The sequence below is a fragment of the Bombus huntii genome, chromosome 3 (assembly GCF_024542735.1).
Source record: "Bombus huntii isolate Logan2020A chromosome 3, iyBomHunt1.1, whole genome shotgun sequence".
Taxonomy (NCBI): domain Eukaryota; kingdom Metazoa; phylum Arthropoda; class Insecta; order Hymenoptera; family Apidae; genus Bombus; species Bombus huntii.
Window position 1 is genome coordinate 11,862,846 of NC_066240.1, and position 13,931 is coordinate 11,876,776.

Below are 13,931 nucleotides of genomic sequence, written 5' to 3' on the forward strand. Positions count from 1 at the left end.
GAGTAAAAATTTCAGGAATAACACATCAATTTATCAATTTATAAAATTCTTTCACTTTTGGTTTAATTAATACAATAAAATACTGTATAGTAGCGATAGCCTACCTTGATCAGATAATTTATATTGAATAGTCCTCACTTTAAAGTGTAAAGAATTGAAGTTGAAATTACAATTCAAACTTATCGTTAGTTGTAATAGAATTTTTCTCAAAGTACGATCCTTGGCACAAGTGTGATTCAATACTACGAAACAAGCGGTTAATTTCCACAAGAAAATCCATTTGTTTCTCAAACGAAAAAGAAGGAATGTCTTTTTACCCATTATTCCCATTTTTCATATAACTACTCGTTTTTATGATAATAATAAACGTTATTCTCAATAGCATCTAGGACTCAGCCCGGACCAAGATGGCTACGCCGACCCCTTATTTGGATGCTATTCAATCAATTCCCGGCGACACCTCTGGTGAGAAGTTAAAATGGATAGCGGACTTCGTGAAGCAACAGCTATCCGTGTCCGACAATCTGGAAGATGTAGTCGAGTATGAGAAAATCCCAAAACCTCTTGTACCTCTGGTACAAATTCAGGCAGCCATAATATTAAACAAGAAAGATCCCAAGAATCAGAGCACTTACGAGGCTATAGCAGAAGCTCTAAAATCGGAAGACAAATTGATCGTGAACAAAGCCTTGAAAGCCAGAAACTTCTTCAATGGTACCAACGAAAGTATCACTAATACTGAATATTTTTTCGAAAATTTATTTCCATACGTTTCTTTGAACACTAGAACGCGGATCATCAAAGCTTTGGCCTTGCACTTAGCACCCAAGAACTCTACCCTCGCTGAAAAATTCTTTTTATCAATAGACTCGTTTTACGGTCTAGAGCACGCCTTACCTTTGCTATTAGCATGCAGTGAAACTTTTGTATATAACATTATTCTAGAAAAGAGGATGGTACTAAGACGAAACATGGTTAAACTGTTCTTCCGCAAGAATCCAGACTTCGTCGTGCGCTATCTTCGACTGAGCAAGCCGACAAACTACCCCTGTGCGAGAAGACTTCCTTCGGTGAATATCCATGATTTTACTGACTGTCTGGTGGGATTGGTCAAGACACGAATAGAGTCGTTTGCAGAACTATGCGAGATGCACGAGGAAGATCCACCAAAAATACTTCTGAGCAACAAGAGCGTCGAAGCGTTCCTGAAGAATGGCAGAGAATACCTGGAGCGAAACGCCAAGTTGTACATTACGATGCTTCCTCTGAAGAGTATCGACGACAACTACATGGAGATTATATTTCCAAAACTATTACCGGATAATATCAAAGACTTTAACACTGATAACATGTTGAATTATTTGAAGTACTATCGACAGGATAGAAAGACGGAGCTTTTCTTGAGAACTTATCAGCAAGTATATAATAGCTGTATTTTGGACGATTCGAAGAAGGTAACTGCTAATTTATTGGAAATATTGCATCCCAGGGATCGAATCAATCAGGCGAAGATCAAATTGCGCGATGAAATTGAAGACTACAAGAAAAGCAAAAATACAGTTACGTGGGAGTGTTTTTTAGCTATTGAAGATTCGTTAACACTGTTCAGAAATGAAATTTGTAAAACCTCAGAAATGGAACATAGAATGCGTCTAGCTTGTAGAATGATCCATTCTTGCAAGATAAACAACGATGATGTGGCACTGATAAAAGTCTTGACGTATTTGAAGGACAGGCACTGTAATGAGCAACCTTGGTTCCTATACGAGGTGTTCAAGACTTTGTTGAAACTCTATGATCTTCCTCAAATGGGTGAGGATTATTGGACGATATTAATTGACATGATAGTACGTGCTTATGTGAAAAAGGAGTTGTTCTTGAATAACGTCGGCGTGAAGATGGTAGAAGCTGCTATTCACTATAAAATAAATCAGAATCAACCGTTTCGTGAGTTAATTGATATGCTGGTAGATTTAAGGACTACGAGATGCAGAGGCCACTGGAATATTCTTCAGAAGTATCACAACTACGAGAGAATGTGTCTGGAGGATTGCCTAAACATCGTTTCACAAAAATATAATTCAGACCAGACTCCCTGGAAGCAAGGCAGAGCTGAAATCCTTTCCAATCTCTGTTCTTCGATTTATTATTATAACCAGGTCCACGTGAACAAAGCTTCTCGTATAGAACGCATGGCGGTCAAAAACTATCCATGGTTGCTGGAAGCGATAGAGGAAATTTTATCTGCGCCCAAACAGGATGACATTTATGCAGTTCTAGATTTTCAGGATATGTTCATGAAATACGAAACGGATCTATACGAGCGTTTTTGGCCAAGAACCAAAAAGATAGAAATAAGCGGGGCTTTAAAACTTTTGAAGAGAAACCCGCAAGAAATTCTGGATCATTGGAAGGAATATCTAAACGCTTGCAAGGATAACTGGAAGGAAAGGCACACGAAACTCTTCATCAAGGCTATACGTTGGTACAAGGAGATTCCAATTAAATTCGCTGAACAGTGTCTTCAAGATCTGACTGAAAAAAAGGAAGAGATCTGTTTAGATATCTTAGGCATTCTCGTTTACGGAGAAACGTACTCAAATATCATAGAACCGTTGATCCCAACGAACAAGACGCTGAATATTCATCAAACAGATGCAAGAATTAGTTACCATTTCATTCGACACCTTGTATATGGCATCAGACTCGCAAATCCACCGGTGCCTCTGACAATGTTGAATAGATTGTGCCAAGGGGACTACCTACCACTGGCCCTAACTGCTTTGGTAAACGTTTGTAGAAGAACGAATGTAATGGATGTGATACCTTTTGCTAGAATGTTATCCAATCAGAAATCAACCGTTCGGAAACACGGGATGAAATTGATGCGTATCATGGCGTCCCGTAATCATTTACTCAACTTCTTCCAAACGCAATGGAAGATCGAAAAGAATCAGTCTATCCGTGAAGTCATGTTCCTCATAATCGCACAATTGTTCCAGGAAGAACCAGAAATCCCTACGTGGCTATTGTTCTCTCAAATGATCTCCTCGCTCACACTGCGAGATGAAAAAGTCTGCCTCGTGCTACTTACAATGATCAAATCGCTTCCCGACCATTACGTGGTCGATTTTATTAAACAAACCTTAAACATGATCGACACGCTTGAGAGGCTTGGTCTCCATAGCGATAAGGTTGCGCAGTATACGAGTACGATGTTGAGCTTTATAGACGTAGGTATTTGCAATCTTCTAGCCGAAAATTTCATCAAATTCCTCATTCAAAGATATCTCTTCCACCAAAATCTGTCTATCTCCAAAAGTTTAAACGAGTTTGTGGTTAGAGTTGTGTTGCTCCCAGAGGGGAAAAAATTCGACAGTCGATTGAAGATCTTCTCCAGTTTGCTTGGGGAGGCCATCACGCGTAGTTACAGCCTCCCTAATGCCAGAAATGCCCATCTTTTATCAACGAACCTTTTTCTTCGTAGGTTCGTAGATACCGTCATGCACACGGTCTCGTGTTCGGAAAATAAGATACGGTTAGTCGATGAAATATTGTCGATGTTTACATCCACTCTTCATCCTCTGATGGACCCCACATCGTATTTGCAATTAACATTTTCGAGGGCGCAACTTACTTCGAGCACGCCAGTGCAATACGGATTAAATGTGGGCCAAAAGTTGTGTGATTTGGTTAAGATATTCTCGCCGCATTTTTTATTTTTCATGACTGATATTTTACGGAATATGCCGCTATCGAATTCGTTCGAGTGTTACAATAAAATCGAGATCGATTTAGGGATAATCGAGGGATTGATAGAAACCAACAGCGTCCCATCTATGCTAATGGCAGTGCAACTGATGTACTCCATTAATATAAACGAGTATCAGGAATCGAACGAAGTAATAGATATCGAAGATATCGATAGCTGTAACGAGTATCAGGGATCGAAGGAGTATCAGGGATCGAAGGAGTATCAGGAAACGACTATCAGACGCGATGGGATCTTAATAAAGTTAATGCAAAGTAAGCTTCCGGCGGTCAGGGCCATGATCTGTGAAATTATTAATAAAACAAATTTGAACAACTTTAAGATAGATTTATCGAATTCGGTCTGAAAAGGACGGTCAATGGTTCGGTATTGATCGTTGGTTGCCAGTTACTAATCGCGTGTGCAATTGCTGTTCGTATTTTACATTTTATTCGATGGAGTAGAACGAAAGACACACAATGGACGAACGATTGTGATTTTCGCGATAAATGGTTATTGGGTAGTTGATCGAACGATGGATTTTTATGCTTGTCGATACGAGTTAGAGAACGATGCGACGCAATTTCAGCGATTAGATAGATCGTTAGACTGTGAAAGTTCGTGTGAAGCTCGCGAGATTTATTTGTTTGTCAGATGTATTTTTTATATTGTACATATAGAAATTTTAAGCACGCGAAGACGCTCAAAGATACTATTTAAGAAAATACCATTGTGATACGAGTCTCGGAACGTTACGTGCATTTAATTATGCATTCGATGTCATAGTACGCATACGAGCCATGTAATAAAGTATTGCACCAATACGTGGCGTAGTCTTTCTTTTTTATTGGAATTCTACCGTATTTATATAGGAATTTTATCGTGTTATATAGCCTGAAATTTACAGATTTACAAGATGTTATAAATAAAAAGAATTCAAGACTCTGTAATAAATTTATGTAATTAACGTAATAACAACAGTTAATATGATAACGATTTAAGTTTTTCATTTCCCATTTCTATTTTCCACCATTTCCACGTAGACCGTAAACAGTTCTTCCAAAAAAGCGATATTACTCGCTGTGAGGCGACCGATGACGTTACTGCGAATACGTTAAGGTATTGAATAGTGAGACAGATACAATTCATATTAAGCTTTATGTTATAATAATATCGTTGCTCGAAATTGAAAACATTTGCGTCATAATATCAAAGAAAGCTTTTATTCGATTATTAAAATCATACGTGTCGTCGAATCAGAAACTTTCTCGGAAACTGAAGCCGAGCGACGATAACATACATAGAGAAAAGTTGTTCGGTATGTTGTACCTGACAATATATTTCAAAGGCATTGGAATCGGTGAGGTCGTCCGCTTTGTAAATAATTGCAATATTTCATCGGCTGTACAACCTCGCACGCGAATAAACTAGCCGTAAGCTGCTACACATATTATACTTTGAATAGTGATGGTTAGTATTTATATACAGGGTGGTTGGAAAAGGGGTGATTCTACGCGAAGAAAGAAGCCGAAAATATAGAATAAAAATTTAAAAATTTAAAAATTTTTTAAATTAAAAAAATAACGTCAATCGAGACAATTATCTATCATACAGTAAGATCCGTTATAACGAGACGTGCACGCGTACCGAGCGAAAATTTAAAGTCGATTTTCTCGAAAACAAAGCCTCGAACGAAAAATTTTTATTCTATATTTTCGATTTCTTTTTTCGCGTAGAATCACCCCCTTTCCGCCTGTACCACCAGTTACCAACCACCCTGTATATAACTGATTTAATATTTATATAAAAAGAATTTTGCAAAGCACCGAATCTACGTCGCACTTGGTCGTGTGAAAAGTTTAGACTACCTAGCCGTATCGGATTTTGCACCAAACAAAATTTTCGATAAACCACAATTCTCAATCAACCGACAAAGGAGCGCTTATAGAAATGCAGATTACGAGGACTTTGTGCGATAAACTGCCAACGAGAGGACCTACCCTATACACTGAGAAAGGAATTATCTCGTTATCGGTCCAACAGTTGCAGAACAATCACCGAACACCCGTAAACGAAATTGCAGGACGACAAATTCCTCGCGATAACAATAGAACAAATCGAACAAATTTTGCAACTGGGACCAATCGGTGTATTACTTCTACAAGATGCGAAAGATTTCATTCCGATAGGACAATCCACTCGAGAGTAAGAGAAAATGGGAGAAATACGAACGCTTGAAATACAATTTCAATGAAAACCAAACTACAGGAAGTAATCACGCGTTATTGTTTAGACATTTCCCTTTAGATTTTCTACTTAAAAAATAAATAAATCAAATAAATAAAATAACGAATTATATAAATGATCATGGAAATATAAAACTTTCACATGACTTTAACAAAGTATCACTTACTGTCCGTAACTACCTGAAGCTTTTTAGATATGGTGCAATCATCACAAAACGAGGCCCACTTAGTGTTGAAAATACCACAGATAACATTGTTCAACAGGAATTACAACTATTTAATTTTACAATCTTCTGGATTTTAGTGGACCAAGTACAAATGCGCAAATCGTCTTTTTCTTTCTAGAGTCCAGTTTTCGAGAAAAACGAATTTCGAAAAGATTGCATATTTTCAATTTTGGGGGTGTTTTCTGCCTTTACAGTAGCAGCTATCGAGTTGCCATTGAGACGAAAACACTTATATGTTTAAATAATGATCGAACTGAAAAGGATACCTGAAACACAGCGCATCTTCTTCCTGAAATTTTTCCATTTACTTCAAAAACCAAAAAATCTAAGAGAAAATCTAACCGTAACACACGACGGAGGAAATATTTCTGCCGAGGAAAGCATCGAAAGCGAAGTTTGAGAAGACCAACATACATAAAAATACAGGGTGGTTGGTAACTGATGGTACAAGCGGGAAGGGGGTGATTCTACGCGAAAAAAGAAGTCGAAAATATAGAATAAAAATTTTTCGTTCGAGGCTTCGTTTTCGAGAAAATCGACTTTGAATTCTCGCTCGGTACGCGTGCACTTTATCGCGTCTCGTTATAACGGATCTCACTGTAGATCGTTGTCTCGATGGAAAAATTAAAAAAAAAAAATTGTTATTCTATATTTTCGACTTCTTTTTTCACGTAGAATCACCCCCTTTCCGCATGTACCACCAGTTACCAACCACCCTGTATATGTATAAATACGCATTTACTCATCCAACTGAGATTTCTTTCTTCTCTTCTTTCTCCGAAATTGGTATAACAATAGAGTATACGTGTTTTTGGAACATTTCGCTTTTTTGTTTGTAGGTCTTTTTTCGCGTCTCTAACCGAATTCCTTTGTACACGGTATTTCGTGGAAAAAATGCGATTGTACAGTGAAACTGGTGATGTAAAAAAAGAACTTACGCGAGGCGTCGAAACCAGTGATGAAATTTGGACACTGGGCGTATGCAGTCGTTCCTGCTGGAGTATTTGGCCAGCAGGACCATCCGTCAAATGTCATCCGACAGTATGGCTCTGAAAGATATAGAAAGCATTTCTCTATGAAGTATACTATTTATCCTGTTTCGGTTAAATGAAACGATCTTTTCGCATTTTTATCTCCACTATCCGTAGCTAGAGAATGTGTCAAACTCGTCTTAATATTCAAACGAGGGAAGCATTTTGTTCTTTCGGTCGTTTCGATTTATATCGATAACAATTTCAGGCAACAGAATTTCAGACAATAAATAAGACTTAAAAATAAATAAATAAAAAATAAACAGATCGATGGCTTTTAGTTAAATCTTTATCAATATGCAATAATTTAATTACAAGGCGTTCGTAACTTTGATGTATACTCTTCGCAATACTTTCTGTCTTATTTAAAATCTAAAATAATCTGACAGAATAATCCAAAGGAAAGCAACCCAATAGGTTTCTCGGAGCATTCGCAAGAAAACAACGCGTTATATTACATCGGATCTCGTAATAACTCCGTTAAAATCATAAGCTTTGTTATTTGGCCAAAACAATTTAAACAGCATCTATCGTTAACTCGCAGCCGGCTACTTTTGTCTCAAGCTCTCTTCGTATAATGGCATACCGTAAACAGAGATGAAAAAAGTGGGAAAAACAAGGAGGGAAATGAAGAGAATCTCTATATTTAGAACTCTTCTTCTGGCATGTACAATCGTGTTTCTCAATTTCGTTTCGAGCGAATGCAAATGTTGTGGATAACAGCTATTACGTAGTATCTTCTCCTTTTTCATTCCCCGACGGAATACTATCCGCAGTTAATTGAAACAGCGATATCCAGACGCTTTGGAAATCGCCTCAGATACTCTCGGATCACGTAACAGAAGTGAACCTAATTCTTGTCGTAATAAACGCCGTTTCATGAAATAAATTGAACGAATCTTTTTACGGGATTCCGGACACGATGAAAAGTGGCTCGAAAGGTACGTATTCAGCACGTGAAGAGACGTAGGTGAATTTCAAGAATCTCTGCTAGTCGTTGGAACATGTGCATTTCACGTTTGATAGCTTCTACGTCATATCAGGCAATATCAGGGGAAATTGATACGCGTATAATACGCGTATGTAGAATACGTGATGTGAAAATGTAATGGTATGTAGCGGCGAACAGCGTTTGAGATTCAGTTTACGTATATTTCATTGCGAATTTTCCAACGATTTAAATTAATTTAAATTAGCCTTAAAAAATTTGTTGTTGAGTTTAATTTATTATATGTTTGCGATTGATAATAATACGTAGGATAACGCGTCCCTTTTAAAATGTTCCTTGTCTCTGCTTTCTTCTACTTCTCCTCCCTTTTCTCCTTTTCGTTTTTCTTTTCCCTTACCCATCTTCTATTCTCTTTCCTTCTTTCCTTCGTTCGACGAAAATTTCCATATCCTAACGAGGAAATTCGCAAGACAAAACGTCGACCAGTAAAATACAATATTCAAACAAATCTAGATCAGTAATTGAGTTTCGTATTTTTACTTTTATCCCCCTGTTCCTCTTCTATTTCCGGTTTAAGTTGGCATACGCGTGTAAGTATGAATAAAGAGGATCTTCGAAACGTATCGTTAAAAGGATTATATTTAGAAATGCGACGAATAAATAATCACGTGATTCGTGACAATTTATTCGTGAATGCCGTTTTTACAAATGCATTGCGTTATTCATTAATAAAACATTTATACAGGGTGGTTGGTAACTGGTGGTACAAGCGGAAAGGTGGTGATTCTACGCGAAAAAAAGTCGAAAATATAGAATACAAATTTAAAAATTTAAAAATTTAAAAGTTTGGAAATTTAAAAATTTAAAAATTTAAAAATTTAAAAATTTAAAAATTTAAAAATTTAAGAATTTGAAAATTTAAAAATTTAAGAATTTAAAAATTTAAAAATTTAAAAATTTAAAAATTTTAAAAATAACGTCAATCGAGACAACGATCTACAGTGAGATCCGTTATAACGAGACGCGATAAAGTGCACGCGTACCGAGCGAAAATTCAAAGTCGATTTTCTCGAAAACGAAGCCTCGAACGAAAAATTGTTATTCTATATTTTCGACTTCTTTTTTCGCGTAGAATCACCCCCTTCCCGCTTGTACCATCAGTTACCAACCACCCTGTATATACTTACGTAGCTTTATTTGCAATTTCTCAGAGAATCGTGGAAACATAACCAACGTTTGAAATCCTATCGACCATCCGTATCGGCCTCGATCACAGCAAACGTACAAAGAAATAGAAAATTTAACGAATTCAATAAAACGGCTAAACGTTAATTCTAGCTAACGTATCGCGAAGAGAATTAAAAGCGCAATGGCTATTTACGTCTACAAATGGAATTGGAAATTTATTCAATCACGATTTATATTTATTTCGCCGGCGATCATGGATAGTGTCATTTTATTTCAGAGCATTTCAATACTCCAGTAACAACAAATATCGCGCGCAAAATTTCATGCAAATCGATATTTCTTCAATCTTCTAGCTTCAACGTCGATTCGCTCGTTCGCTTTGTATCTAAGTCGTCAACTAAAAACAATAGATAGTTTACAAACTTTTGATACAAATCGAACGTGAATAGAAACGGCGCGAGATCGATCAAGTTTTCCTCTCAACTTATCAGGTTGTTCGTATTGTTCATATCGGACAATGACTCCAAAGTGCACAATTACGCCGGAAAATTTTGCTCTCGATTCACAACCTGCTAAAATATCTCGCTGTTTAATTAAATCCAATATCGTAACGTATGATCGAACGTGCTATTAATGATCGAACGTGATATTAATGATCGAAGAACGTTAAACGATTAACGAGCTTGAACGCCGATCGACGTTAGCGCGTACATAAATTACGATCGTCGGTGATCGTTTGTCCGACAAAATGTCTGGCCATTTGCAAGGATAGTCATCATGACGGCGAAACGTAGCAAAACGAATAATATGCGCTTTGGAGATCTTCGCTGTATAATACCGTGCAATTTAAACAAGATATTACGTATTTGGATCGAAAACGATAAACGTTAATGTTTAACACTCTGATTGCCACGTTGGTCATATGTGACCTGCCACACTGTGATCATTGATGACCGAAGCGCTTGAACTTCTTACGATTGTAAAAATTGTATGAAAATTTACAGTTAGGGCATTTTGAATATAACCGATAAATAGAGGATACTTTGAAATAAAAAGTGGTGCATTAAACGATTAAACATTTTTATTAGAACATCGATAAAAAAAAATGCATCTAACGGTGCACTGTGTTCGCATCGATATCTTTGAGGGACAATCTACGAATATTATTATAAACACAGCTTAGAAAATAATCGTAAATTCTGCTTTATAATCATATAATCGAAGTTAGAAGTATGAACATACCTTACTATTATATATAGAACGAGCAAATACCGTTTACTAATATCTTGTACGCGTTTCAACAATATATTCTGTACGTTTTGTTTACGACGAAATAACGAATGCGAATGGTTTGTTGAAACAAACGAAATCTTGTTATAATATGTCGCTATCAACTGTTACCAAGGTGCCACGGTGGTCATCCGTGACCACCAATAAGATAAACGGCCCATTGGGGAAGAATGTTGTCTTACATCATTAATTTATTATTATTTTGCCATTATATGCTTTGAATAATAAAAATACTCTCGTGGCGTCCTGAGCGAAACATGTGATTTTGGCGTGACAGTCAAAGTCTTAAATCATATCCAGGCGAATGGAATATTAATAGGTAGAATCTATTACACGACGTATAGAATCTGGCGTGGAAACGAATGTTGTCGGATAACTACGAAAAGGAAAGTGTCCATTACGATTTATCGATCAATTAAACATTTGAACGAATAGTAAGGATTTTCTGAAGAGAAGAATGACGCGAAAGGAACACGAGTTGATCGCAAGAATTCGTTGAACGTACTGTTTAAATATTATTTGAACTTGTGTTGGGACGAAAAAAAAAAGATAGAAAAATTGGTTTCTAAATTTTCCTACTTATTCGGCATATGATAAAAGGTTGTAAAAATAACTGCAAAACACTATTTATCGACTATCGTACTTTAGTTTACACGTAATGAAATGGAAAACAGCCTAAACTATGAATAATGCAAATTTGTCGCAGGATAAGATTTTATTTTTTCCTTTGTCATATCGTATCGCGAAAGTAACCTCGAGTTGCTTGAACTTATAATAAGGCAATTAAATTCGAAAGGAGAAAGGGAGCTTTTAACGGAAAGCTAGTGAAAACCTTGAAAAACGATTACATGTACATAATCAGAATCGATTGGAAATTAACGAGCCATCGCGTTTAATAGGTCGAACAAGCTGAGCGTGAGCTGAGATCTAACTTCGAAATAAACGGAAATAATAATTTTTCTTTTTTTTACTACACTCAATCAGATCCTCTGAACGATAGCTTCTTCCCTGTGTTCGTTGTATGAAAGAGAAACAGAGAAGAGCTGTTTTTCCTCGAGCTTGAACAAATTTAATCTCTTTCAGAGGGTATAATACTCTGTCATAAGACGACCATAGAAATAAATAAATCGAGAAATGGCTAATTCGTCAATCTCTTATAACGTATTTACCGTTTTCGTATCATATAGCCCAATTTAAAATAATAAGAAATAAATCAATATTGATTATTTGATATATTATTATTAAATATAATCTCTACAAAGGAACTACATGTACTTTATATTCCGATAAAACGAGTAGCAATCTGACCAAGTAGAATAGCATAAAAGTAACTCATTATTATCTCTTCGAAGGAAAATGTCTATTATCGTTCGAGTCATAGAACACTAAACAAAACGCATTATCTCGCAAAACAACGAATATTTTCCTCTAGACGATAATTTAATGTAAAACTTGTTTACATAGGATAGAATAGTCTATCTCTTTATATAGAATGGACGGAAGTAAAAGTGGATAATTATGAATAGATAAACATCGAGGAACGAAGTTATATTTTAGCTGCAAGAAATTGGCAGAGAAAGCAGAAAGTGTAAAAATCGATTTATTTGAAATATCCCGTGTTATAGAATATTTTGTAATGCTACGTGAATTTGGCAACAAACACGTCATTCTACGCATTCTACGCACAAGTAATTCAATTACTTAATACTAAAAAGTAAATTCGGTACGAAATACATCATGCAACACGGACTAAAGTATCAGGTTGTCCGAAAAGGTTCTTTCGTTTCATAAGGAAATAATAAACCATCCATCGCGACCTCAAGATACCCACAGTCAAAGAGGAAATAGCAAAATATAGCGACAGATATAGCAAAAGAGTCAACAAACACCGAAACCCCCTAATCACTGGACTACTTGATACGACGGACCAGATTCGCAGGCTGAAGAGGCACTACCCGCTAGACCTAAACGCTAGATTCATTTAGTTATCCAAATTAAGCATACACACATACTTATAATACTTATAAATTATACCTATCTATAATAAGTATTAACTTATTGTAAATAAACAGCCATGTCACTGAGCCACGCCAGAAAAATTACTGAAAATTCTCAACGCGAGAATTGATTGTAATTTCAACAAATAAATAAAAAAAAAAATAAGGAAATAATAGACGCACAATGTTCTTGGTTTTATATTAGTTTATCGAATTATGCACGAACATAATAATAGAAAAATAGAACGAAATGGATCATACCTAATTCAATAAAATAATATAAAACAGAAATCCTTGTTCATCTATTATCACCTTATAAAACGAAAGAAACTTTTCCAACGATCTAATACTTCTGAAAGTTAAGGATGGAAAGTATATATTTTTGTTTAAATATCCTGCCAACTAGAGAATATATTACAAATGAGATATTTATTTCAAATATTCCAGATCATATACGGTAATCTATGATGTCGTCCAACTTTTTGACCATGAATAGCGAGAGAAGGAAAAGTATAGCCTCCCTCTCTAACCGTTCGAACCGTATCAAAGTAGAGCAATTATTGGTTTTCAACAAATATAGGAACTGCATTTGCTCGAAATTCAAACAGTCGCAACACGCAAGTATATTGTAGGTTGATAAGCTGCGTGAAATTCAAAGGAAAAGCAAAATGGCCTATTCATCTTTCGACTATGTAACAAGTCGTTAACTCCGAACGGTGGACATGCTTTCGAGCGAAGAACAACGTGACACGCTGGCCAGAACGATATAATGTACAGCGGCACGTATTCTTGATTAATGTGAACGTCACCTATTCCACTCGCAACTTACATCGTGCACATGGTTGCATTTTCCTCGAGAAATTGCCGGTCGAAATTCGTAATTAACGTGACTAGGAAGCCGATTACCTCTCGCCATGTGACATAGTTTCCGCGTTAAAGAAAATAAAAATAGAGAGCCAGTCTTTGGGGACCGTGTTTCCTTATGGCACGTGGATTTAACGTGCCACGATTTTTCACCGACGCGGGGTTGAAAAGGAAAGGATCGAAACAGTGTAAAACGAATTTTTAAGATGTTCGCGGATGCAAAAGACGACTAAAGTGTTTGGAATTTAATGTGAGTGTAATTTTTCATGTTTTAATTAAATATTCCGATATTCCGATTTCTCGCAGAATTCGTAATTTTCCCGCTACATTTTTCATTTTCTATTCGAACGCGCAGTGTGTTAAAAAATATATTTTCAAATGAATTTTA

The 13,931-nt window shown here is 36.3% G+C and overlaps 2 protein-coding genes across 20 annotated transcripts in view; one reads left to right on the forward strand and one right to left on the reverse strand.

Annotated features, from left to right (window-relative positions):
* The window catches only part of LOC126863600 (juvenile hormone esterase-like), a 44,332-nt gene extending 39,585 nt beyond the window's left edge, over positions 1-4,747 (forward strand). For 2 of the 3 annotated variants that reach the window (XM_050613897.1, XM_050613896.1), the window contains exon 2: positions 383-4,747. In XM_050613897.1, coding sequence (XP_050469854.1) covers positions 408-4,118 — 3,711 coding nt within the window. In that variant the 5' untranslated portion in view covers positions 383-407 and the 3' untranslated portion in view covers positions 4,119-4,747. The remainder of the gene's footprint in view (positions 1-382) is intronic. The other variant, XM_050613902.1, reaches the window with a different exon arrangement.
* The window catches only part of LOC126863629 (calcitonin receptor-like), a 166,227-nt gene that overhangs the window by 47,338 nt on the left and 104,958 nt on the right, over positions 1-13,931 (reverse strand). For all 17 annotated transcript variants that reach the window (XM_050613985.1, XM_050613980.1, XM_050613986.1 and 14 more), the window contains one exon: positions 7,163-7,273. In XM_050613985.1, coding sequence (XP_050469942.1) covers positions 7,163-7,273 — 111 coding nt within the window. The remainder of the gene's footprint in view (positions 1-7,162; positions 7,274-13,931) is intronic.